The sequence below is a fragment of the Haemorhous mexicanus genome, chromosome 18 (assembly GCF_027477595.1).
Source record: "Haemorhous mexicanus isolate bHaeMex1 chromosome 18, bHaeMex1.pri, whole genome shotgun sequence".
Lineage (NCBI taxonomy): Eukaryota > Metazoa > Chordata > Aves > Passeriformes > Fringillidae > Haemorhous > Haemorhous mexicanus.
The window spans coordinates 14,670,668-14,698,016 of record NC_082358.1 but is presented as its reverse complement, the minus strand read 5'-3'; the positions used below and the strand labels follow the sequence as shown (position 1 = coordinate 14,698,016).

Sequence of the window (27,349 nt, the reverse complement as noted above, 5' to 3'; positions counted from 1 at the left end):
GCTCCCGAGGCTCCCTGTGGCCAGGGCCACAGCAGTGTGAGCACACATGGCTTGGGGAGGGCCACCCTGCCCCGGTCTGAAACAAGGCAGTGCCTTCAAAGCCAGCCACTCAGCCAAATGTGACAATTAGCATGAAATGAGGGAATAAAGGCCCACCCAGCAGCTGCATGCCATGCTGGGTTTATCCAAACCATCCTCTAGGAAAAGCTAAAGATAGCCCTGTGCAGGCCAGGGCACAAGCTGGGTTCTGACCTCACATCCGCTGGCTGCAGCTCCCGGGATTTAACTGGAGTCCCTCATTTGCATAAGGAAAAGAGTCGATTTTCTTTTTTTAATTAACTTGCTTATTGTCATTTGAAGGGGCCAGTCCAGAGCTTCTTTGCACTTTTCAAAAGCTGAGTTGTCTCTTATTTACACTAACTGCTTGGAAGCTCCAAGTGAGAGCTGGTTTCCTGAGTGAAATCTGGAATTCTCTGGTAGATGTGCAGATTTGTTTCTTTATGGCAGTGCTGAACACTGCCTCCTGTGTTCCTGAGCCAGCCCCAGAACCCAACTGCATGCACTTTCAGTTTTTTTTTTTTTCCTTTTAATAGCTTTGCATCTGGGAGAAGAAAAAAGAGGAATGAGGCAAATTATTCAGGGCTTGACACCTACAAGACGTGGCAATGTCCCTGGGAGCCTGTCTACATACAAACAAGCATTTGGAGGAATATTAATATTTATGGATGCTCCCTGCTTCCCCTCCCTACACTGCACACACACAGACCTTGTAGATCCATATCACCAGATGCAGTCTCAGAGTCTAACGAGCTACAGCAAGGGCCTGAGCCTCCAAAAAATACTCCTTCCCATCTGCATTCTTACCTGCTGTCAGGGCAGGGTTTCATCTGGAATCTTATTTAAACACAGGCTTTGTTTGGATTTGCAGAACACCCCTCAGAGCATCAGCTCCCAGAAGGGTTGACCTCAAGCATTAAAAATGATGTGGCAGCTTTACCTCTCAGCAGATCATCCCCCAGTGAGCCCAGCAAACCTGAGGGGAGCTGCTGGAGCAGAGCACTGTCTGCAGCTCAGCATTTTGTCTCTCAGCAGCCAACAACAGGTGTGAGGGAAGAGCACACCCAGCAGTTATCAGAACCCTCTCCTCTGGGAGCCTTAGTGTAGGAGCCCATTTGGAAACGCTCATTAACTCACCTGGCATGTTTGAAACGAGCTAAAATTTGGGCTGTCACTGATACCACTCCCAACACCTGCACAGGAACTCTGCAGGGAATGTATGTCACACTTTTGTGCTCAAAGGACACAGAGAGCATCCTCAATGGCCAGATGAAATCACAGCTTCCACCAGAAAGCAGTGCATGCCTTGCCCACACTCCCCAAACCCTGTTCACCTGGGCAGGCCCCTGAGTTCAGCAGATGTTTCTTTGCAAATCCTGAGAAGATTGCTAATTAAAGTCTGGCAAATAAAGGTAAAAAGCACTCTCTGCAGCACTGCTGCTTTCAGAAAGGGCTGGCTTCAAGAGGAACATCTAATATTAACAATATTGACTGCAGGATTTCTGCTGACCCTTCTCTTCCCTGTTTTCTATCAGTCCCTGTTCCTGTTGGCCCAGGCACACACAAGCACTACTGAATGCCAGACACTTTCAGGAAGGATATTTCTGGCATCCCCATGACAACAAACTGTGATATAGGTCCTACTTTTAAAACTCAGCTTTGGATGGATACTGCCAAATTCCAACCTTTCAAAAAATTGTTAATCAGGAACAAACATTCACTCCAATTCATTCCTAGAGCTCAAAATTTACATTCTTCCGTATTTTTCAAATTTAAAGAATCCATTTCAGCATGCTTATAGATTTGTTATTTCAGGACTTGTCATGAGCAGTGGGTGGAGCAGCCCAGGCTAGGAGGACTCCAAATGCAGGAACCAGACTGAAGTGCTGGGACCCACTCGTTTGGTTTTGGTTCCACTTTGAACCCTGCTCTGCACAGGACTTGTTTGCCCAAGTGCAGTTCAGACGAGGCCAGCACTGCACATGAACAATGAGCATCGGTTACCAGCAGCATGTGGACAAAGCCCTTGCTCAGAAATTGACCATCTTCTGCTCTCATGTAAACATGCTTTAATCTTTTGTACATTAAAGCTTGCGGACATATCCTGGATTGCTTACAGACTGGAGCTGCTGCCTTTTCAAAGCCAGGGAGAATGTTCTCCAGATTACAATGCTCACATATATAGTTGGGATCTTTTTTTTGTTTTAATGCTAATGATTTCCATCTTTGGAACAAAATTATTACTAATTATGGTTTCCAGTCATTCAAAAGTGAAGAAAGCAGGCTCAAGAAGGAAGTTACTTCTACAACAAGCACACACTGCTCTGCACTTATGTGGTTTGAAGATTAAACTTTCTACCCCCACCTACGTATGATTATATTCTGCAGAACTTCCCACTTAAGGCTTCACAGCAGCACTGTCTACTGTAAAGATGTGAACACACCAGCATCTGAAGCTTTCACTGACATTCAGTGTATTTGCATTAAAACCATTAACCCCTCCCCATCGTGGATTTATTGCAGCTTATTTTGATCTACATGAAGCCTTGAAAGAAAATTCAGCTTTGTCCACCTGATGGCATGAACCATCCCCAGTCAGTGCACATCTGTACACTTAAACTAGGACAGAGAGAATAAAACTCAGCAACAACTCTCCATTTATCTGATGACACCACGACTCAGGCCTCAAAGGTCTCCTCCTTCACAGGAACACAACATCTCTGAGATGCCCCAGGGAAACACCAGCTCTCCACTGAGCAGAATCCAAACCAATGTATCTTAGAGACAATATCCCAACAAATCATTCCTCTGGGTCCTCTCTTTTGGTTTTGTCTGGTTTACACAAATCTACATTTTATGGGAAGTATCCCTGTTTAGTACCATCAACAGATGGGATTACCATTTAGAAAGTCAGGGAACACTTATCACTGCACTTTTAAGTATCACAGCATAAGCCCAGAAAAGCAGAACAGTCTGCAGACCTTTCCTTTTCCCTCAATTTTAACTTAAGCTGGCGCTGTTTGTCCCCAGGCTGGAGCCATCGCTGCGGGCTCAGGGCGGGCAGCAGCTCCGAGGGCTGCACGCCCCAGCGCTCCGGCTGCCCGGGAGCTGCCCGGGAGCTGCCCGGGCACCAGCGGGCAGCGAGAGCCCGGCCGGGCTGTGCCCAGCGCCTCCGCTGCCCTGCAGCAGCGCTCACTGCCGGCTGCACGGCCCGGCGACAGCGGCGATGTCCCCGGCAGGCCCGGCCCTGCATCCCGGCACACTCCGAGCCGCAGGGCTCCATCCCGGCACACTCCGAGCCGCCGGGCTCCATCCCGGCACACTCCGAGCCGCCGGGCTCCATCCCGGCACACTCCGAGCCGCCGGGCTCCATCCTGGCACACTCCGAGCCGCTCGGCTCCAGCGGCCCCGGGCAGGCACCTGCCGGCCCAGCAGCCCCCGCCTGCCGGGCCGGCCCCGAGGAGCTGCCGGGGGCTCCGCCGCGCCCGGGCGGCCCCTCACCAACCTTCGATCGGCTTGTAGTCGTAATCGTCGTCGAAGAGGATGGAGAAGTCGAGCTCCTCCTGCGGGCTGTCCGGCCGGGCCGGGCCGGGGCCGTGCCCGGGGCCCCCCTCCTGCGGGCCGGGGTCGGGGCCGGGCCCGGGCCCGGGGCCCGCGGCGCTCATGGCGGCCCGGGAGCGGGGCTGCCCCGAGAGCCGCGACCCGGCGGAGCCTCCGGCAGCGAGAGCCGGGCGGTCACAGCGGGGAAATGGAGGGAACAGCGCGAAAACACCAAGAAATGCCCTGGCTGGGGAGGCTGCGGCGGGCGCGCTGCCCCGACGGCGGGTGCGGGCGGCGAGCCCCGGGTGGCACGGCCCGGCACGGCTCGGTTTAGCTCGGCACGGCACGGCACGGCTCGGTTTAGCTCGGCACGGCACGGGCGGCAGCGGGGCAGCTTCCTGCTCCTCGCAGCCACCTGCGCCGGGGCCGCCCCCGGGGAGGAGCCGGCACCGGGCCGGCAGCAGCGGGGATCGCGGGCCTGCCCCGGCCTGGGGGCTCCGGAAACGGGACCCTGTGGCCGAGCATCTCCGCCCTGGTGCCCCACGTTCTCCGTGACCGGCTGTCTGCCCGCGGCCCCCGCCGCTCCGGCAGCGCGGCCGTGCCCTGGCTGCTCCAGGCTTCGCGCATCCCGCGCCACGTGCTCCGCTGGCAGAGCTGGCCGTGAGCGCAGGACAGCCTCCCCTAGCTGGGGCACCTCTAGAGACACCGGGCCCACCGTGCACAAGGGCTCTGTTCTCCTCCTGCCTCGCTCACAAGCAGCGTTTCAGAGGATGGGCGCTCGCCGCGTTCCCTGCTGACCACAGCCGGGTGCTGCCAGCTTCCCCAGGTCCCCCAGGCACCTCCACCACATTGACTGCATTCATCCCCTCTGCCCTGGCCCTGCACAGGGTGCTGGCCGCTGCCCCCCGACAGCCTCCTGCCCCTGGGAGGGCTGCTACAACCAGCAGTGACTTCACTCCTGGGTGATTGGGGACCCTGGTTTGTGTGCTCAGAGCATCTGCTCAGAGGGCTGTTCCCTCGCTTACCTGTTTGTGTGGTGCCCTTTATGAGTTGGCTGTCATCAGGTCTGTGAGTTTGAAAACTGCTCCTAGTCTGTAGACAGGGCAGGAAGGCAAAGGCAGAGGGACCAAGATCATTTAAAAAGTATTTTGGTGTTTACTTCAGCTTGTTTTTATTTGCTAAGCCTGTCAGCACAGCGGCATTAACTGCAAGACAAGTCTTTAAGTTACATCACTTGTCTAAGGACACAGAAAGTCTGATTTAAAGCACACATGAACCAGAATCTCTGCAGTCGGGTTTATAACCTACTGCCTTTCTCATTAATGTGTCCAGCCAAGCAATGACAAATCATTCTCATCACACCCTTTTGCTCCATCCTGTGCTCGTCCAGAGGACAAGAACTCAGACTTTCCCTGCAGTTTGCAGTCAGGTTCTTCACTGAGTTTTGAGGAAGCCCAGGACTGGCTGGTCCCTCTGCAGCTCCTGGGTGGCAGCAGGGACACCTCTGGGTGGGCAGAACCACCACCCAGGGCTGGGGCTGAAAGGGCACTCAGGGAGCAGCCAAACCTGCAGGGAGGCTGCATCAGGCCAGGTGGGCAGCACTCACACCAGAATTAGGCCTCGTGGTGTTTATTTGTTACTGGAAGGTGCAGGGCATAGGGAAAAGTGCCTGTCAGAAAGGGCAGGTGAGCCTGCAGACAGAGTGTTCTGAGGTATTCACAGACACTGCCAGCCCTTTGGGGAACCTGTGCTGCTCTCTCTGAGAGCCTGGTTTGTTCTGAATTGTTTAAACATCTATTAGATTGGGTTGTTTGTGTCTGCTGTCCAGTGAGCCTTACCGTTTGCTGAGCACTGGCCTCTTATCATAGCCTCTTCTATTTAAAATTCATTAGAAAAACAAAATATACTTGCTGATCTTGGCTTAGCACTAAAGAGAGCTGTCATCCTCACAGCTGACACCACACGGGGCACGACTGGAGAGCATCAATTGGATTAGCCTCAGAAAGAAATGACACAAAAACATTGGGCTTTTCAAGTGAGATGCAGGTGATTGGCAGGAGGGCGTGGGGAGACGACCCTGACTTCTGCTAAAGCTCTATCCCATCCTTTACTTCCCATTAGGCATGTGAAGCTTCAAACTTATCCTCAGCTATGCTAGGATTAGTAAGAGTCCACAAATGGAAAGTGTACCTTTTGCTTTCCAAGAGGAGCGTGTCATGCGAGAGTCTCGCTGCTGACACACAGCATCATCAGTCCTGCCTCTGCCCAGGAGCCAGGGAGACAAGACAGCAATGAGAAAAGTGCTAGAGAAACGTGGGAATTAGCTCAGCTTAGAGGATTCAAGGATTTTTGCCCAGCAGACCACTTGACAGATGTCAGGGAGCCAGAGGCACCGGGCTGTAGTGCAGTGTGTCCCTGCTGCTCCCCCCTGCAGGGCACACCAGGACACCAGCCCTTATGGTCACTGTCAGAACCTGCAGGAGCAATTTCCACATGCTCTGAGAGCACAGAGATGTGAGTTGGAGCGCTCTGTGGGCTGGGTTTGCACCTACCTGTGAGTTATCTTGAGCAGAAATGTTACAAATACACAAAATGCAGATCTGGCCTAAATGTTAGAGGGGCATGAAGCCATTGGTAGGTGCAGGCAGCTGCAGAATCCAGCCCAAGTGACAGCTGTCATTTTTGGAGCCTCCCAAAGGCTGAGTGGAGTTTAGTTCAGACCCAAAACAGGCTCTTGATCCCACAGTGAAAATAAAACATTATGAATTAAGTTTTAGCTGTTAATAACTACATAACTGACAAATACTGCCCACAGTCTGTCATTGATAATTAGTGGTGAAGGAAAGGCAGGGAAGCTTCTAGACTTAAATAGACTGTGGGCTCTTCAGCTCAGCATATACACTCAGAAACATCAAAGAAAAAACCCAAACAACGTGACACACACTTCCCAATGCTTGATTTTCACTGGGGCTGGAGTGAAAGGCTGGAGTACAGTGCTCAAAGAGCAGAAATACTGCTTGGTTTTCCTAAATCTCAATCTTTTTCACATCAGAGCCTTCCTTTCCCCAAGGATCCTCCATGTATTTCTCCTGTGTCCAGGGTCATGGAGACTGGTCCCAGCTCTGCTCGGGCTCTCAGCACCAACCCTGAGATCCAGCAGTCAGCATTAGCTCTGGGGTTTTTCTATAAAGCTGTTTTCATGAGCCAAAAAGGTGTTTGAAGGACTGAAGCAAAGCCTGTCCTTGGCAGCATTAACAAAAATTGCAGCCACGTATGCTTGCAGCAGGCTCCACACAGAGCAGGGCTGGAAATCACTGTGCTGCCATTTCAGGGAACTGCAGCATGCAAGCAGTCCTTTTCCACACACTTGGATCTGTGCTGCCCTTTGGCAGGGCTGTACCTCAATAAAACTTCAGAAGAATGGGAATACTGGAGTACCTCGGTACTGGGGGACGGGGAATCCAAAAACAAAGCTCCAAAGAGCACTCCTAGTGTAACACTGACAGGGAGTTAGAGAGTTCTTCACCTATTTCTCGGAGTTTAAATGCACTGCCAATGTAACTTCTCATTCACTATTTTCAGTTTCTACTTGTACTGCCCCACTGCATTCCCTGCACCAATAACTTCACTAATGCAAGGGAGCAGAGGATGCTCTGAGGGGAAGAAATTTTATTTGATCCCAAAAATATCTGTGCTAATTATTATTTGTCCCACATGATACATAATTTAATCTGGATCTCTAATACTGCAATGCCTTCACATTAAACTTTTTAAAAGAAAAAGAGGTAGAAAAGAGTGGATTAAGAAAGCTACATGTCTATTTAGCTGCTAAAACCCAAAGAAAATATGAGTCAATGCTGTCTTAAAAATCTAAGTGTTCTAATGGTGTATGTGGCAGGCATTAGAAATTTAACAGGCAACTAAAACTTGCACATGGACTTAATCCAAACTCTTTAAAATGAGCTCAGCCTGTGAGTGACTGGTTGCTTGGTCTGGAGAGTGGGGAGTGTTATTAGAGAAAAAAAAAGGAGGGAGAGAGAAGGGAGAAATATCTGGTAGTTCCTTTGAGAGGCACACACACTACTTTTCAATTTTGGGGTCAGCTTGAGTCAGAGATATTACCCCCCAATTTCAAGCTTAAAGTGGTTTGGCAAGAAAGGACAATGGAAAAATTGCTCATATCTCCACGTTCCCATTAAGTTCTGAAGTCTGCTGGGCAAACCAAAGGAATGCACATATCATAGTTTTTTTAAAAAATAGATTAGACCAGTAGTGGAAAAGAAGTTCTAGGATATTATTATCCTTGGCTATTTTTTAAAAAATGAGTGATGAAATTTCACTTAGAATATCTACTGGAATATTATAAAAGAGTGCTCCAGTTCTGACAGGGTCCCATCTGTGAATGTGATTCCTGCCCTGCACAAAAGACTCTGGAATCATTTTCTGGCTGTAGCTGGTGTCCCACAGGACAGGCTGGTGGAGAGAAAGGTCAAGTGAAAGAGAATTCACAGCCGTGGGACCCCAGGGTGACACAGGGACCCAGGGGTACCTGGGCAAGGTCTCTGCCGTGGCTGAAGCCCAGCTCAGGAAGAAAAGCCACCAGAGCAGCTTTTTGCTGGCAGGGTGTTTGTGCAGAGCCCTCATTCCTCATCCTGAGCCTGCTCCAATCATAAAAGGGGATAAGGGCTTAAAAGTATTCACACATCATCATTTACACACCCTGCATTAGTAAGACTCTAACACTTTGTTGTGGGTGCAGGAATCCTCCCAGAGGCAGGGACTGATCCCAAAAATGCCATGTATTATTAACCCCTTGCAGTTTCATGCTGCTTTTTCCTTGTGGAAATATTAGGAGCAGCCTTGTGACACAGAGGCAAGTCGGGGGCAGGGACTGCTCCAATCACTCCTGCACCACTGACAGGAGCAAGCATTAGGCAAAAATACATTCTGGGCCCCAGGAGCACGTTCTGCCTGGAGCATCTCAAGGCTCTCTGTGCAGCTGATTGCACTGCTCCACTGGCTGCTGTGCTCTCAAATGTTCGATCTGGAAATAAAAAATATCTTAGTGCTTTCCAGCCTGGCTGTGGCTGCAGGGCCCTGGGGGAAGCAGCGCTGCCCAGCCCTGCCAGGGGTTGTGGTGCTGCCCCCGGCGCTGCCCTGGGCTCTGACGCCGCTGTCCTGAAGCAGGTGAGGTCCCTGACAGGAGCACGAATTCTCCTCGTTCCCTTTGCTGCTCTACAGCAAAATAACTTCCACGGGCTGTTGTGAGAGTGACTAAGAGCAGCTGGAGCGCTCAGGAGACAGGGAGTTTTGTCTGGAGAAAGCCGAGGAGACACGAGGCAGGGCAATGGCCTGATCCTAAGGCGGTATAAAGCCACTCAAGAGTCTTTCCATTGGCTTGTCCGAGAATCGGAGCTCTCGGATGATCCCCTTTGGGTGTAGGTGTTAACGAGTGTGTTTTGGCAGGTGCCCGGGGAGCTCGCTCCGGCTGGAGAAAACAAACAGCCGCTACTAAGGGCCCTCAAAGGCGGCCGTGCCGCGCTCGCCCCGTCCCCCGGAGCCCGCTCAGCCTCCGCGGCTCTGACTCAGCTCCGAGCGGCGCTGCCAGCGCGGGCGGGGGAATCGCGAATCGAGGATGGAGCGGCCCGATGGAAGAGCCCTTCCCTTGTGCACCTCCTGCCCCTTCTCCCCGCAGCGGCAGCGCTGTCACAGCCGAGCCCACCCGCCCGGCGGGCTGCGCGCTCCGACAGCCCGGGGGAGCGCCGGGCTCGCTGCTCCTCGGCTGCCGTGCGGGACCGGGCTGCGGGCGGCCAGGGCTCCCCCCGCCCCGAGCATCCTCCGCCGGAGCCGGAGCCCCCTCCCGGCACTGCCCGGCGAGGCGCCCCGTGCCCCGCTCCGTGCGAGCCCGAGCCCCTCCGCCTCCGCACGCCCGGCCGCGCCCTGCCCTGCCCTGCCCTGCCCGGCCCGCAGCCCGGCGGGGCAGCACGGAGGATGCCCGAGGGAGCCGCAGCATCCCCGAAGGCTGCCCCGTCCCGGGGCGGCGGGACAGCCGCGCTGCGGAGCGCCCGGTGCCTCGGGCCGGGGCTGACAGCGGGGCAGGCTCCTCCTCTCGCCGCGCTCAGCTCTTAACTCTTGCCGCCTCCTTACCCTCGCACGCCGCCCCCAGCCCCGACCCCCGCCCGCCGCCCGGCCCGGCCGCGCCCCCGCCCCGCGGGCACCGGCCCCGCCGGGACCCCCGCGCCTCCCCGGGCCCGCGGCCGCCGAGCCCCGGGCCGGCCGCGCTGCCGCCGCCTCCGCCGGGCCCGGGGCAGCGCCCCCAGCCCCCAGCCCCCGGGCCGGGCAGGCGGCGCAAGGGTTAAGCGGCCGGGTTAGTCAGCGAGACTCCTGGGGTGATGGCTTGGAAGAGGAGAGTCCCTCTGGCTGGAGTTTAAAGGAGGCTGCTCCAGACGGATTTGTACCGCCGTGGCGGATCGCTTCAAACCAAACCAAACCTAAAGGCAGCCCAGTCCCTTCCCCGAGGGCCCTTCTGGCCGCGAACCCCTCCTGCCCACCCGCCTGCCCGCGGGCCGGAGCCGCGGGGCGGACCGAGCGACACACACAGAGCCCCCGGGCACGCAGCACTCACACCCTACCTTGATCCATAGACCTCATGATGTGGTGGTAGTGTACCAGCCTGCAGGCAGTTTCTCGCTGCATCAGGAATTTAAAAAAAAAAAAAAAATCTATAGAAGAAAAAAAATTTAAAAAAAAAAAAAAAAAGGAAAAAAAAAATCTCCTTTAGACCATCTTCAACCAGTGCCGCCCGGACAGAGGGAACCCCTCTTGCTCGCCTCCTCAGTAAGTGTTTGGAGGTGCAAAGAGGGATCCGAACTGAGCTGAGCGTGTTCCTGAAGTGAAGTCAGTTCTCTGCTCTGAGATGAGGGTTACTAGAGAGGGAAAGGCCACTTCCTTCCCTGCTCCGAGTGTTTATAGTCTTTGAATGCTGTAAAATAACGGGATTCCCTCACTGTTTCCTCCTGTTTATCCCAGTGCCATGGAAACCCCTGGATCGGCTCCATCTCCCAAACTGAGGGCTTTCCTGCAACTTCACACTCAGGAATCCATGACGTCTCCCAGCTCCGGGCCAAGGCAGCTCTGCGGCTTTCTCAGTCTGCAGCACAAGCACTTAATTGTTGAGCAGAAAGTTAGAGAGCGAGTAAGAAAGAAATATGGATGATGTTAAAAATCCCAGAGTGTGCTTTTTAAACAAAACTTGCAGGAACTGCAAAGCCTTTCAAAGCAACGGGGCTTCTGTGCAGAAGTTTTCCTTCTTCCCAGCAGAGACAAACTCAGGCTGCTGCTGCTTTTACTTTTGAATAAATCATTCAGAAAAGCGAAGTCCCCAGCTTATATTTATGTCTTTTAAATTCAGCAGCACTCTATTAATACCCATCTTGTTACTGGCACACGTTTTGGCTTCTAATTACCACCGGCTCAATTCTTCATACAAAGACGAAAAGAAAAATTAGGAATCGGTGAATTTGTTTAGTGGCGTTGCACAGACCTCTCTCTGTTCCTATTTTTAGATCAATTTGGGAGAGGAGCAACCCCATGGATTTCCACTGATACACGTGGAGCTTAGCAAGAACGAAATAGCCAAGGAAGCCTCCGAAACCAAGACAACCCGTGTGTGTTTACATGTCCGATGTATAAACAGGAAAATAAAGCAAAAGAAAACAGGAAAATAAAGCCGGGGATGTCATGAACTGCGGCGGTCTCTCAATGTATGGTTTTCACTGCTGTGCGAGGAGCATCTGCCTCTCTCTGCGCCGCTGGGCTCGGTATCTCCGTGCGACTGCACTTGCACAGAGTTCATTCCAGCAGGGATGCAGAGGTCACACGTATAAACGATCCTCCGGGGAGGGGGGCTCTGCCGCCCCTCGGGGAGAGCGGCCGGGGTCAGCCCGAGCCCCGGTGAGTCACGGCAGCCGGGCTTGGCCGGCCGAGCGCGGAGGGCTGCCTGGCACCCGCCCCGCATTTCCATTTTTCACTCCCTCGCTCCCCAAATCGACTCGAAGGAGGTATCGCAATCAAACTTTCTGCTGCTCGCGTTTGTTGTCCTGCAGGCTAGCAACTGCAGGCAGCCCAGGGAAACTCAGCGCACCTCACTTTCCTATCCTTTGTCATCTTTGGACACGTCGGGGCGGAAATCCCTTCCCCGGCCCCGCGGGCCCGTTATGCAACGGCCTCCCCCGGGGAGCCCCGGCCCGGGGACCCCGCTGGCCACAGCTGCCCCCGAGCCCCTCAGCGGGACCCCCTCGCACCCCCCGCGTCATCCCGGGAGCCTTTTCCTCCCCGGCCGCAGGGCTGAGTCGCTCTCCCGTGAGGATGCTCCTGCCTGAGCCCTGGCACGGCGGGGCAGGGCCGAAAGGTTGCCCTGGACCCTCAGGCTCGTACCTGGAGGCTTTTCCCTTCACAGCCCTCTCCGCCAGCAGCTTCGAACCACGGGCGAGGTCCTGCAGAGCCCCGGCGCTGCTCGGCAGGCGGACCCGGCACAGGTATCACACCTGAGCTCCCCCCACCCCCACAAAGTAGGCACACCTGAGACCCCCGCATCCCCCGGCACAGGTGGCACACCCGAGACCCCCGCATCCCCCAGCACAGGTGGCACACCCGAGATCCCCGCATCCCCCGGCACAGGTGGCACACCCGAGACCCCCGCATCCCCCAGCACAGGTGGCACGCCTGACATCCCCGCATCCCCCGGCACAGGTGGCACACCTGAGACCCCCGCATCCCCCAGCACAGGTGACACACCTGAGACCCCCGCATCCCCCAGCACAGGTGGCTCACCTGACATCCCCGCATCCCCCAGCACAGGTGACACACCTGAGACCCCCGCATCCCCCAGCACAGGTGGCACACATGACATCCCCGCATCCCCCAGCACAGGTGGCCCACATGAGCTCCCCCGGCTCTGAGCGCATCCACCACCGGCAGCAGCGCAGTCGGAATCACCGGATCCCTGTTTGGGAACAGTTAAAGGAAACCGAGCTTTCCCAAAGCTGCTGCTTTGCGTGGAGACCAAAACGAATTTAATTAAATACTAGTCGGGAGAAATAAGTAATTAGCGCAGGCTCCAGCCTCGCTGCGCTCTGAGCAGCGGCCCCAGCACCCCCAGTTAGAAATGCCCTGGGGAGCGCAGGGGGCAGTGGGGACGGGGCTGGGGCGATGGGGGCCCTGAGGCAGAGCCGGGAAGGGGCAAACTGGGGGCGAGCAGGATGAGGGGGGCACAAGCCGGGGGCACCTGGCCAGGGGGATCCCGGAGCGAGCGAGCGGATTTTGGGCCACCCCGACGGAAAGCTCGGCCTGGAGCCTCCCACGCGGAGCTGCCGCGGGGGAGCGGCCCCGGCCCGCGGCTCCGGGCACGCAGGTTGGCTGCCCTAGGCTGCACCGTTTAAAAATACAATGTCTTTCTTTTAATAGCCCGGTTTGATCGGCTCTCGCTAGTTCACATGACAGGCTTTTCCTAAAATATCTTCTTCCACTAAGTTTTTTCCAACTTAAAACTGCTGAATCCTGCTACCCAAATTAAACTCAGTGCAACGCGAAAAAAAAAAAAAAGGAAATAAATAAATAAAGAAGTGAAAGAGGGCTGGCGGCTGCCTCCGGACTAGCATTCCCCAAACCAGCATATGACACAACTGTAAGATTTCCAAGGCTTTTGGAGAGTTCAGCGAGAGAATCGTGTCCTCCACTGGCTGCATCTTCCCCGCTGAGTTAAACTTTCCTGACGGAACCTTTCTCCATCTGGCCGCGGCTCCAGCGCGTTGTGAGCGGCCGCGGAGGAGAGGGGGATGTAGTTCAAGTCTTATATAACTGTGCAAGCTGGATGCGGGGGCAGAGACTTTCCCTAGAAACGAGAGATTTTTATATATATATAGTTATTTTTAGCTTCCTTTTTCAAAGGAAGGCCAAATACCTCCGACTTTCCTTTGCTTTCTTATTTTGGTATCACTAAGGGATTTTATTTTTGGAGGTAGGGAGCTATTAATAGCTAATATTTTTAGCTATTTATTCCCTCTTTAGGAGAATACTTCCTCTTCCTTTTAGGGGCACATTCTGGCCTGCATCCCTACCCCCCAAAAACCGACCCAGCTTCCCCCCCCTGCCCCTGACACCCTCTGGGATGTGCCCAGCGGGTGCCTGGCTTTGGAAACAGGGGAGACATGCATCTGCTGGCCCCGACCCCAGCAGCTCCCTGGCTCGGGGGGAGGGTTTGGAAGCTGAACTTGTCCCCGGGAACAGCCCGGCCGCTGCTCAGCGCCGGGCTCACAGCCCAGGAGGCCGAGCAAGGAGCTCTGTGCCCGGCCGGGGAGAGCTGCAGGCGGCCGGGGAGAGCTGCAGGAAACCGGGGAGAGCTGCAGGCAACCCGGGGAGAGCTGCAGGCAGCCCGGGGGGAGCTGCAGGCAGCCCGGGGGGAGCTGCAGGAGACCAGGGAGAACTGCAGGAGACCAGGGAGAACTGCAGGCGGCCCGGGGGGCTCGGGGTCTCTGGGGGTCCCGGCCCCGGGGGGGTCCCTGCCTTCCCCTGGCAGCCGCCCACAGCATCACCCTGTCGGAGGATGAGCCTCCCTGCCCGGCTCCACGCAGGCATTTGGCAATACAACCCATTATTTTTTTAAATTATTATTATTTCTCATGCTCTTTAGGAGATAAGGCATCAAGGCTTCCTGAGGATGTGCTCTCAGGCCATTGGGGCAGCTGCCTGGATTTTATCATCAGAGACTTCATGGAGACATCTCTGTTTTCCACTTGCAAAAGGTATTTCAGTCTCACAGCCACAATGAGTATTTTTGACAAAAGCTGCTGGCCCTTCCAAAGTAAATAGTGCTCTCCCCGAGTGTCCCTCGCACCCGAGGCTCCCGGAGCAGCCTCCACACGTCCGTGCGAGCTGCAGAGCGGGGCTGAGCAGGATTCCCACCCTCGGCTGTGTCCCCACTGCCCTCCCGGCTCCCGCAGCCCCAGCAGCACCCGCTCCTGCAGCCTGGCACCTCCCGCCCCTTCTCGAGCAGCCCTGGAGCATCCTCACAGCCTGGGGCCGCTTCGGGCTCATTCCTGCCCCTGCTCTGTCTAAATTACCTCTTCACTCCCTTGGTTGTCGTGACTGAGCTCCACCTGTGCAGGGAATCCACCCACACAGAGCTCTCCAGGTCTGGAACCAGAGCAGCTCGAATTCCTCCACATCAGAGCTGGCTTTTCATCTACCATTGGACATTCTGCTTGGGGAAGAGGTCTCCAGCCAACAGCCACGAGTGAGAGGTGCCAATTCTACTTAGCCCTGGATTTTCAGGCCCAGCTACCTGGAAAATTCCCATTACTGGTTACAGCAGGACTAGAACTGGCTTGTGAAGCTCCTTCCCTTTGGATGGTGCAGGAGGGAAAGGGAGAGGAACAAACAAGGCCAGGCCGTGCAGGTGCAGAGGCAGGTGCTGGATGAACCCACAGCATCCAGGAGCTACAGCTGGATTTCTGTCCTGCCTGCTCTGCCCAGTGGAGCTGGGCACCTCTGGGATCTGTCCCTCAATGTCACTGCATACAGCAGCACAAGGGAGATCTGCTCCCTTTGGTACCTTGCTCCCATGGAATGAGAGCAGCATCATTCATTAATCAACTTTGTTTCACATAAATTCCAAGGGAATTGTAATTTAGAGTGATATTCTTCAATCTAAAGACAGCCAGCCACCCACTGGCAGGGCACTGGCAGAAATGTGTATAAACTGATAGCATTTATTTCAGTTACATTGAGACATAAGTAGGTTTAATAATAATAAACACACAAATTAATGAGGTTAAACACCTGTGCCTTGGGTTCAGGATGGAAACACTGATGCAGTCATTCATTATATCATATGATGGCTAAACTAAATAAAGACAATAAAGAAAGGTTATGACTGTTTTGAAAAGGTGCCTTTAGTCCTTTCATATCAGCGCCAGGGCAAGGGAATCTGATATTATATCCTGAACAGAATTCACAATTCATTACTGGGCTCTGGCCACACCCGGCAGCTAATCTAGAATTTCACACATTTAATGAACTTCATACTTGAAATATGTGGTCTGTAAAATCTGATTTACACTGTTGTTAAAATAGCTGGCGTTTGAAAGAGAATATATTTTAAACTATGTATTAGTGCACAAAGTTTGTTGTGTTTTTTTTCTTTCCAAAAACCCCAAACCCATTCATTAATTCACCCCAACACGTATAAAACCTTCCCCACAGTGTAATTTCTGCTGCAGTATTTCTTTCAGCACCTCAGATTTACTCCCCCCGTTTCTTCAGGAGCCAACTGCAGCCAGTTATGCAGAGGGGCAGAGAGCCCCCGAGTGACCAGAGGCCCTTCAGCCCCCGAGCTGAGCTGACAGCCCCCGTGATGGAGAGCAGGCTCTGGAATTAGTCCTTACCTGGCACCTCCACCAAGCCCTGCATTAGGTCAGGCCTGCCTGGGCCGGGCTCAGCCAAGCGTGGCAGCCTTTTACTGGATGTTAGCACCTGGGATTTCCTGCAGGCTCTGCTTTCACTCGAGGCTTTGTGGCGCTCTGCCCTGCAGGAAGGATGAGCTGGGGCTGTGTAAATCAGCGCCGGGATCCTGGGGGGACTCACAGGGCTCTTGGCACTCACCTGTGAAACAGAAGGGGTTTCTTTCTTTTGAAGGCAGTTTATGGAGAGCACAGCACTTGTGAGAATTAACTCCACACTCCAGTAATGAGCACTGGCAAGAATTCAGCTTGGGCTTGAACAAAACCCGAGGGTTGTGTGAGGGGTGGGTGAGGGTGACCTGTTCCTTCCTGTCAGCCCTGGGTCTTGCAGCAGACACCAACTCCATGCTCACATTCCATCTGCTTTGGGAACTCCTCTCCTCAGGGGTCAGTGCTGCAAACAGAGGTTTCACTCAGAATTTGTCTTCTGGAGCCTCTCTAGGAAAAATCAGGTATTAATATCTGCCAGAGGCAATGCTGATCCTTATAAATGTGCCTTTTTATTCCAAACCCTAATCTCAGAATACAAAGGTGCAGAGGAGTTCTGCCTCTGTGGCCACCATCCCTTGTCTTTCCCAGAGCTTTTTTGAGTGCAGCTTCTCCCCACGGCAGTGACACCATTGCTGCTGGAGCAGGGAAATGCCTCAGTGAGACCATTACAGGGCATTTCATTTGCTCTTGTTTTTAACAGGAGTCCTGCTCAATAACAATTTGCATCACTTTTTGTCACAGGTTGGTGGCATCTGCACCAAAGGACTCTGAGGTGAGGTTTTAAAGCCAGCAGAGGCAGCACAGGGCAGGCACACAAGTGCCACAGCTCCAGCTCAGCTCTGTGGAGCAGATGTGAGGCACAGGAGCCAATCTGCTGCCTGCCAGCAGCACAGGGCAGGACACCCCTGTGTCCCAGTGCCACCAAGGTGTGCTCTGGGCTGACTCAGCACCACCAGTCAGTGCAGCCTGCTCACCTCCACTCACAGTCTCAATTCATCCTGGGGGGAACCCTGCTTTTACCCTGCTAAACAACTCTCTGGATATGGTTAAGCTACTCAGAGTGTACATTTAAAATAAAATCTGTTTCACATAAAAGGACAAATGAGAATGACTATTACCCCCATCTTTACTGCATTAAATTCTTTTGCACAGCTTGTTCTTGTTACTCCTCCTTTCTGAGGGAATCTGAAGAACAGACAATATTCTGCCTTACGTGGACAATTCCAGCAAGCCAAGAGCAGGAGGCTTTCAAGTGGGAATGCAGAGATTTTAAAGCCCTTTTTGTCACCCACTCAGGACTGGGCCATGAAGGGAGGAAGAGCAGCAGAGGGAAGGACATTCTTCTCACAGATCCTGCAAGAGGCTCATCATCTCTAACTTAAATTACAGCAGCAAAATTTCAGAGATGCACCAGTAACCCAGAGAGCCCCAGAGAGTTTCAAGGCCATCAAATGCTCACGGCCTAAGGAGGCCTCAGCATCAGCTCTGAAAGTGCCCCTGAGCAGGGTCTGCAGCAGCACTGGGTGCTGGCACTCTCCAGGTTTGCTGGATTGCCTGTGCAGCTGCAGAGGTGCCTTCCCTGCTGCTCCCAGAGCCTCACAGCTCCCACTGGCACTCAGATTCAACATTCAGCACAGCTGTGGTGGATCTGCAGCTCCAGAAGAAGACAGAAGAGAATCCATTGAAATGTTTGGACTGGGGCTCATCAACACTCCCAATCAGGTTTTTAGAGCCTGCAATCCCATTTCTCATTTGACACCAGACATCTGAATACTCTGTGGAAGAAGGAACTTTCCTGTAAGATTGACTCCCATGTTTAAAGCGCTGAGAAAATCTCATCACCAAAAGAGAAATATCTTTCTGCTTCCTGTGCTCTGCCTGTGGGGCCAGCCCAGAGCACTGGTTCTCCTACCTGGGAAAGGGGAACAGGAGTTCCCTCCTCTGGTGAAGATGTAAGACAATTATTTAATGCCACAGCAAGGCTGGGGAGAAGAGGCAGTGGCTGAAGGTGAGGACAGAGCAGCTCAATGAGGTTTTCCTCTCCCCAAAGGGTTCGTGTGCAGGGAGGCCTCTGCAGCTCCATCAGGCTCAGGGCCAGAGCGAGACACCCAATTCCAGCCAGCACCTATTCTTTCTCCTCAGAAAAAAGGAAAACCAGACACACACCAGTGTCTAATACAACCCCAGTTTGGAAAACAAGGCCACTGGCATTCTTTGGTAAAGCCCAGGCTGAAAACTTATCCCAGGATGTGTGATCTTCCAAAAATCTGCCAGCCCCTGCAGTCTTCAAACTTCTTGCATGACCACAGCCACATGAAGAATGAAATGAAACCCCATGGAAATCTTTGACATTTCTCCTATTATGCAATGTTTGGGTGAAAAAAAAAATTTGCTGAAATTCTCCTTCCCTTCCAGACTGAGTTTAGAAAAACTATTTCTAGCTTTTTTTAATTACACATTTCACCATTAAAAAGAAACCATCCATAAATTAAAGGAACCACTAGCCAGGGCTTATGTAACCCATTTAGAGTGGGAAATTGGTAACACTTGGGAGCAAAGTCTGTTCCTGTGATTTCTGGAGTCTAGACCATTCATTTGATGTGTGCACACATCACAAAAATGGTTTATTTAATATTTGCATTAACTACTTTATACCAAAAAAAAAGAGACAGTCATTAAAAAGGGCATCTGTGTCCTACAGAATCTAAAAGAAACACTTCCATAGATGGCCAGTGATCCCAGGGACAGTTCATCACTGCTTTCAATAAACAGTCCCCCAAGTCAGAGATTTACTTTATCCAATTGCACTCTTAATTTTCTTTTTTTAGGAGTGTTTATGGCTCTATTACATTTTTGTAGAAAATTGCTGCACTGTGTTTGTACTCACCATGACTGACGTTTCCCCTGTGGAGAATATTCAGTGTTAAATCCTGCCTCTCCCCCTGCTCCTGACCCTGGGCTGCTCTCGTGCCGAGCCACTCACTGACTCAAATGTCCAAGGGATGAGAACATGCCCAGAATAGCTGTTCCTAACGCTGTTGCATCACTGCCCTTCCCAGGGCAGGACAGATCTGTGTTCCAGTGACAATTCCCTCCTCATTCCCAGCAGGGGCTGCCAGCAGCAATGACCACTCCTGTTCAAACCAAAGCTGGCTCTAGAAAGAATTTAGCACAGCAGCTCTGATCACCTCTTGGAGATGCATTTCCCATCCACAGCTTAAAGGCCTGAGGTACAACTTCCCTGTGTCCTGACAATTCCCACACGTCTGGGACTGACCATGCCCAGACTAACCAGGTGCATCATACAGGGGTGAAGTAAAGAAGTTGCATAAAATTTATTTTTTCCACCTTGTTTTACAACATTCCCTTTTAAGGTCTTACACATCTGCGACATGTAACTCCACAGAACAATAAATAATTGGCATTCACGTTTCTCTTGACTCAGGATATTTACAGGTTGTTTAGCTGGATGACAGGTACAAAACATCGGCATCACAGTAAATACCATTTTGACACCAGAATCCATTTCCCCATTAAAAATTAAATTAACACTGAGTTTTTAAACAATTTTAACAATTAAAACTGTTCTCAAAGGCATATAAGTACACAAGTTGTCGTAGGCAGTAGTAATGGACCATATTGGCAAAGCTGTGAACCACAGGATTTCATGCAAATCAGAGAGTTTAACACTTATGAAATAACTAATAATAAATAAAGAGCCCATCGTGCTGAAGTGGGCCCTGGCCTGGCCCCAGACACTGTGGGATGAGCCCAATCCCACAGGAACAGCTCAGGCCACTGAGCTGCACAAGGCAGGGCTCACGTCCCTGATGGGGGCAGAGCTCTGCCTGTGAAACCAGGGCCCTGTGGTGCAGCAGCTTTCTCACATAAACCCCACAGAGCAGCTTCAGGGATTCCCCTGCCCTGGGGCTCCCTGGCAAACCCAGCTCACCCCCAGCACAACTCCCCAGGCAGATCCAGAGCCCGGGCTGGGCTGGGCCAGCTCTGGGAGCACAGGAGAACACCCCGGTGCAGCTCCCAACACACACCCTGAGGGGACACCAGGGATGGTCCTGAGCACCCCTCACCTCAGCCAGCTCTGATCAGAGCCTGCACAGACTGTGCAACACAGAATGCTGGGTTCCACTGCCCCACGAGCTGAGCTGAACAAATGTTTGCACAGGTGAACAGGACAAGCTCTGCAGAGGAGAGAAATCCAGAGGTGAGGGGATAGAGAGGGTGTGACACACCTGGAATTGCTGCAGAGGTGCAGGAAGAGGACAGAGTGTGCCACAAAAGCTCACCCTGCAGCAGCTCATCACGGGGTGTTGGCAGCCATGGGGAGACTCCACTGGCACCCAGGGGCATCACCTGGAGCAGCCCCAAAGCACACAGGTCACACATGAACTGCTACAGCACATAACCCACACAGAGAAAGGAATAGCAAGGACACTAAGGCCACAAACAAGATACTACACAGAAGAAGAAAACAATGCTTCACTCCCCAAAAGTACAAATTATGAGTGTACTAGAGGAAAAGATGAAATTTCCAGCAGAGAATCCATTTATTTTAATGTACAGTAAACAGGAGCATGTGTATTAAATTTTGCTTTTAAAAACATTTTTAAATAACTTAAGAGAAATGGGTTGCAAACATAAAGTGCTAAACTTGAAAAATAGAAGTGTTGCTCTTTCCTGCTGTTTGTTAGATGGCAGTTTTAGTCTCTGACTGCTTTGAAAAAATGTAGTGTATATCCAGGCAGAAATGACTTCTGGATGTACTGCCTTGTGCAAAAACACAAACTGCAAAGAACATAATCCACACCCCAAAACACAGCTCTAGATCACTATCAACTCTACTAAATATGTTACTAAACTTATGATTCAATAAATACAAATGAAATCACAGTTCACTCCCTTTCTTGGTGTAAGCTAATAGTTTGCAAATATGGTCCACTCAGTGTAAACTGTATTGACTTGAGGAAACAGTGAATTCTACCATTTATATGTCTCAAATATTTACACAGAGTAGCTTGGCACTGTTGCTGTTGCAGGACAATGAACTACCAACACACAGGAGAGAGGGGAAGGGCTGGGCACCAGAGCCCAGGAGGACTGGGCTGCCCAGTCACCACCTGGGGCCAAGAGGAATTCTTGGTTCTTGTACTTAGATGGGATATTGAGAAGAAATTCTGCCTGTCAGGGTGGGCAGGCCCTGGCACAGGGTGCCCAGAGCAGCTGGGGCTGCCCCTGGATCCCTGGCAGTGCCCAAAGACAGGGCTGGGAGCAGCCTGGGACAGTGGGAGGTGTCCCTGCCATGGCAGGGGTGGCACTGGGTGGGCTTTAAGGTCCCTTCCAACCCAAACCATTCCATGATTCTGTGAAATGCTGTCTGGGGACTCCAGAACAGTGGCATGGCCAACACTATCCAGTCATGATGAAGAAAACCTTAAGGACCTTTCTGGCAAAATGGCATTAATTAATTCACAGGAGGCTGCGAGCCAACTGCCAGAAGGGAGCCCTGGTTCTGCCTTGGGACAGGAGCTCAGGCCCTGCTCTGGGACAGGAGCTCAGGCTCTGGGCTCTGCCCCCAGGCAGCCAAGGAACAAGAGTCCCAAGCAGTGCCAGCTCTGCCCGTGGTTTCTCTGATGTGGGAAGAAGACAGCAAGCAGCTAATTTAGCACAGACTGAAGAGCCTCAGACAAGGATGGCTGGCACTAAAAGCCCATCTGTGCCTGATGCACCAACCCAGCTCTAAAAGGTCCCTGTAAGTCTCTGTCCCTCTACTGAGAAGCCCAAGTACGTGTGGCTCTCCTCATGAGATTATAATGTGGACTAAATAATTATAATGACAGAACTCGCTGAGTTTAATTTTTGAGAACGAATACCACATAAATTTGCTCTGCACTCAGCCTAATGCCTTTGTATGAACCTATTCCTGTGATTCAGGTTTGGTTTTTAGAGCCGAGCAAGTGCAAGGCTCCAAAAACTGCCTCTGTGGGGAGCATGTCATAAAACATCCACCTAGGAGTGCCTCTGCTTATTTGCAGCTCATACTCAAAGTTTCACACTAACAGGAAACAGATTTCATGGAGCTGTGAGGAGTAGCAGCTCTGTGACCCCTCCTTTCAGTCTCCAAGGATTCAAGACACGTCTGCCACATTGTCTGCAGAACAGTACGAGTCTCTTCTCACGTTGTCGACACATTTCAAGGATGATCAACTGCAAAGTTCTGCTCCAAAGAGGATTTGCTTTAGTTTAGATAATTTTCTCCTACACAAATAAATACAGAGTAAAACTATTATGTCACTGCTCCTTTTAACAGGAAGCACAAAAGCTAAACAAAACTGAATTCTCTCGTTTTGAGCTACCACTTTTCTGTCTTTATCAATGGCTGGATACCTCCAAAATCACTGAGGTGACCACATTTCAACGGCAGGAAAATCTCAGACACGCTCAGATTCTCCAGTGTGTGTAGATCCGACAGGCTGGAGCCCCATTATGGAAACAACATGCCATAAATCAGGAATCAGCTGTCAGCAGTGCAGTGCATCACCTACATTAAGGGCTTTCCAAGATGTAAAAAGAATGTAACTACTTGAATCAAAAAGACGAATAACATAAACTTATAAAAAGGAAACACACTGCAAAGAACAGCGCAGACACTTAAAAAATTCACTTTAAATTGTCAAATGTAAATCCCAAGGTCAGGTAGCAGCTTCCACAGACTTTGAACCATGCAAGAGAAACCCGTTGCCATCGCAGTTCCATGCATTTGACCCCAATTAAGTAGAACAAAAGTGCCAAGAACTGGATGAACTCAGAGTCTCCACCCTCCAAACAGTCCCTTTTGGTGTCAGGGCCCTGTCCAGGGCAGTCTGGAAGTCCCCCACCACAGCAGCAGGTACCAGAGATCACCACGGGGCCCTGAGGCAGGGACAGGACTGTTCATTGTGGAACAGCTGGGGGTGTCTCGGGGCCCTGGGCAATGTCTGTCTCTGTGTGCCAGCAGCCCTAGGATGTGAGCTTCGAGTAGCTGGGGGGAGAAAACCTCCGTCTCAGGTACTTGAGGACGTAGAGGGGCAGGCAGCTCACCAGGGTGATGACAGTGACCTTCCACAGGAACGACAAGGTGGCAATGAAGTAAACATCTGTGTGGAGAAATGAGCATGGAGTCAAAACCACGGGGAGATCCTTCTGGGAAGGGGTGCAGAAAAGCAGCTCAATCCCCCACTGCTTCCTTCTGCCCCTGGCATGGGGTTGGACCCAGATCATCTTTAAGCTCCCTTCCAACCCAGGCCATTCTATAACTTTACAATTCTTAAAACTGCCCCACCTCCAAGGTCAAAACTCATATGATGCCTGGCTCCTCACTCCTCTGCCCTTCTCTTCCCCAGAAGATGCAGAGATGTGCTGAGCAATGCAAGGAATGTGGCTCTCAGAGGTAACTGCCCTCCCAAACCCCACCTGAAACAGGGACATCTTCCTGCCACTGCCAAGCACTGCGTGTCCTCCCACTCTGGGAGCTGCCTCTGCTGCCTGGCTGAGCCCAGCAAACACAGCTCCTGACTCAAACACCTCAGAACCTTTACAGAAAGAGTTAAAGCATCATTCAGAATGGAACTGGTATAACCCCACGCAAGAGACAGATCCAGCCAGAGGGAAGTTATCCCTGTTGTCTTCAGTTAGGAAAGAGCTTTATGGAAGAAGCAGTGACATCTTGTGGTTCCTGAATGAACACTGAACAAGCCCATGGGTTTGATATTTGCAACTCAACAATTACTGGGGGAATCTGGAACTCCTCACCCTTTTCCTCTAGCCAGGGAATAGGATTAGTTCTGCTTCAGGGAGCTAAAACCAACAACCAAACCCTTAAGAGAATGGTCCCAGTGAACAGATAAAATAAGGTAAGTTTTAGGAGGCAGCTCCTTCCCCCAGTTAAAAAACCAAATCTTTCAATCCAACAGCAGAGACTTCAACCTTCCATCTCAAATTCCCACATGGAAATAAAGGTCACTGCTACATGAGACAGCTGACACGTGCTGGAGCTCAAAGAATGGATGAGATTCACTGGGTATCAGCACACTCTGCTGACCACCTTTTCCTTCTCTAGCATTTTGCTGTGGGAAGAAACCATAAAATATCTTCCAAGTGCCTTCGAATCCCACAGAGCTTACTGTGGTACCACTGTCACTGTGCCTGCTGCTGGCCCCACCAAGAGCCTTTGGCTCAGCTCAGTCCTGTTACCATCCAGGCCATGAACTGAGTGGAGGAGGGTGTGAAACCTCACCAATAAACTCGTGCAAGAAGACCAGGGAAGCGATGTAGCAGGAGAGGCTGAGCAGCTCAGCCACGATCATCAGCCAGTGCCACGTCTGGATTGTCAGGGCCACCATCAGCAGCTCGGTGAGGATCAGGGACGTGAAGGAAATGGCAACAATGTGCACAAATTCGGATTCAAAGAGGAGGAGTGCTCCATACATGATGATGCTACCTGCAAGGGAATGAAACTATTTCAGTCAAACACCGGGCTCAGCTCTCAAACCCACAGTTAGGTCTTGGAAAGGCTGAAACAATCCTATCTTGAGGCTGTTTTTCATGAAACCTGATGAATGTAATGACAACAAATCAGTTACTATTTAGGAGACAGAACTGATGAGAAGGCAGGGAAAAGTTACAGCAGAGGTACCCAAAGTTTTCTAACAGTCTATCATGTTCATAGACACATGGAGATAGGAAATTAATACATGCTGTTTTGGCAGCTGGAGATCTCTAACATCATGAAACCCTATCCTCCCACAAAAGCACTTGGTCACTACTCAGAAGCTAAAAGATATCAAATGCTTCTATATCCTACCACACTGCCCTGGTGCCAAGAGGCAGCCAAGTGTTGAAAAGCTCAGTGGACACAAGTGAGCCTCATTTTGCACTGCCTGAGCTGAGATCTCTCCCCTTTACACCTCCCCCTAAGAGAATCCCATTAAAGCTCTGCTAACGAGGCATTGTTTGTGCTCCTATGCTGCCTGGCCAGGGCTGCTCCAGGCCACCTGCACAAATAACTCATGTGAGCAGCATGAGTAATCCACACCAACATCCATCACTCAGGCCTCCTCCGGAAGGGAAAACCTGTGAGGGAACCCAGCTCCAGCCACAAAGTTCAAACCCAGCTGTGAACTTTCCAAACTTTTGGGCTGCTCAAGTTTTGGTCAGGCTCATCTCTGCTAGCAACTGGCCCCGGTGTTTGGCCGCTGTTTGCTGGTTCTTGAGCACAGCACTGGTGAAGTCACTTTAACCAAACCCTGTAACCAGAGAGGGCTCTTAGCTCAAGGAGGAATCTTCCCCCCGTGCATCATCTCTGGCTGCAGCCCTCCATCTCTTGGCAGTGTTCTCTCAATGCCTTGGCTTTGCCACTGTGCTACTCAGCACCCCAAACCCTTGATCCCTGTTGTAGGATGCCTGTGATAGATTTCAGAAAATAAAGCAAACAGAGATTTTAGACTCCTAGATTCGGTCCCTGCTGAGGATGGCAACATTAATTAAATCTGTAAGAATTACCTGCTTATTTTGACCCCTTATACCCACTCTTGTTGATAAAGAGAAAACAAGGAATTTTGCCACTTCAGCTTTTAGCTCCACATTATTGACCCGTTTTCTACAACTCCCTGATTAATACCTATAGAAACCATTTGAATTTGAGGGTACTTATTTTAGAAAAAGACAAAATGAAAGAAAAGACCTTCTTAGATATACACCCAAATTACTACATCCACTGTTGAGATGCATTGTAATCAAGGCATTTACTTAATTGCTTTAGCAGCCTAATTCGAGTGTATGAGACATGATCAAGAACATGAGCTTGACTCTGACCCTGAATCACAGATGCCTGCGAAGCCACCAGAACTCTTGCCACTTCCAGTTTTGGATAAAATACAGAAGGCTACAGATGCTGCATTTTCCATGTCGACAAAAACCTGCAAAATCCATAGACTAGAGAACTTTTCCCAAAAGAAGGGGAGGGAGAGTAATGAGCTCTGCTTTACAGAGGGGTAACTACAGCACTGCAAGGAACTTGCACAGAGTGACAGTGGATGGCTCTGAAAGAGGCACAATGGTTTGAATTCTGCATCACAGCATTGACCAATTACTGCCAATATTTGGGTTTAGATATTTTTTTTCCTTTGGTAATGCTACCAACATTTTCCAGATGAAAAAAAATATATATATTCATCACCACAAGGGTGCTTTGGGAAATTCATTTCATGCCTTACTTAACTTCTGCAGTACCAAAACTTAGACAGCCATGCATACTACAACATCTAAAGGCACAAGCAGAAGCTGATTTCTTACCTTGATAAATGCTTATCAAGACCCAGATTAAAAACGTTTTGTATGACAACGGTCGTCCCTGGGTGGGGGAAAAAAAGACAAAGCTCCATTGGGGTTTTCTTTATGAAAATTCACTTATTGATCAACTTAGAAATTAATACGAGAACTGGAAGGTGCTTTGGAAAAAAAAGAAAATAAATCAAGCAACACTGAGGTAGTGCCCCTTTATTCTCATTTTCTGGGTGCATGAAGGGGCTGTGGAAGCTCTGGGCTCCCCCAGCACAACCTGGCCCTCAGTGCACACACAATTAATTCAGTGCAAAGATGCCTCGAGAGTTCAATCACCATGAAATAGAAGATGTGTGTACACACATTGATGGGAATACATTAATACTGTATTTCTAGACACACACAAATCACCCTCATATTGAAGGCAGATAGATTTTAAAAAACCATCTCCAGCCAACACAGCTATACCAGCACAAAACCCCCTATGTTTAGACCAGGCCTAAGGATGGTTGAAGAATTAGTGGTTTATGACATAAGAGACAACATCCAAGTGAAACCAGATGGAGACTTATTGAGGCTCTGGAAAAACAGGCTGTGCTTCTCAGAGTATCTGTTTAACAGCAATCCTTGAGGGAAAGGAGCTGGGGAAGACTCAGTCCACCCTTTCCTCCAACTAAGAAAGATGTTCCCAGGCTGCATACCCCAGTTATTCAAAACATTTTCCAGGGAGGAAGAAAAAAAAATTAAAAAGGAACCTAAGACAAGATCTACCTTCCTCATATTTCTATGGTAAACATAAAATAAAGTTTTCTTTGTTTAAGGAGAAGGACCCGACATAGATGCTAAAGCTACAAAAATGGCACAGCAAGCAAACCTTTAGATCATGCTCCAGTCAAATTTCTACTGAA

The 27,349-nt window shown here is 51.2% G+C and overlaps 2 protein-coding genes across 9 annotated transcripts in view; both read right to left on the bottom strand.

Moving 5' to 3' along the window:
* The window catches only part of NFATC2 (nuclear factor of activated T cells 2), a 78,691-nt gene extending 74,713 nt beyond the window's left edge, over positions 1 to 3,978 (bottom strand). Inside the window, exon 1 of one of the 4 annotated variants that reach the window (XM_059862330.1) lies at positions 3,563 to 3,978. In XM_059862330.1, the coding sequence (XP_059718313.1) occupies positions 3,563 to 3,722 (160 nt within the window). In that variant the 5' untranslated portion in view covers positions 3,723 to 3,978. The remainder of the gene's footprint in view (positions 1 to 3,562) is intronic. The other 3 variants (XM_059862329.1, XM_059862328.1, XM_059862331.1) reach the window with 3 other exon arrangements.
* A 15,439-nt stretch (positions 3,979 to 19,417) lies between these two features.
* The window catches only part of ATP9A (ATPase phospholipid transporting 9A (putative)), a 47,834-nt gene continuing 39,902 nt past the window's right edge, over positions 19,418 to 27,349 (bottom strand). For all 5 annotated transcript variants that reach the window (XM_059862792.1, XM_059862793.1, XM_059862795.1 and 2 more), the window contains 3 exons: positions 26,454 to 26,511; positions 24,397 to 24,600; positions 19,418 to 23,257 (listed from right to left, as the gene is read on the bottom strand). In XM_059862792.1, the coding sequence (XP_059718775.1) occupies positions 23,121 to 23,257; positions 24,397 to 24,600; positions 26,454 to 26,511 (399 nt within the window). In that variant the 3' untranslated portion in view covers positions 19,418 to 23,120. The remainder of the gene's footprint in view (positions 23,258 to 24,396; positions 24,601 to 26,453; positions 26,512 to 27,349) is intronic.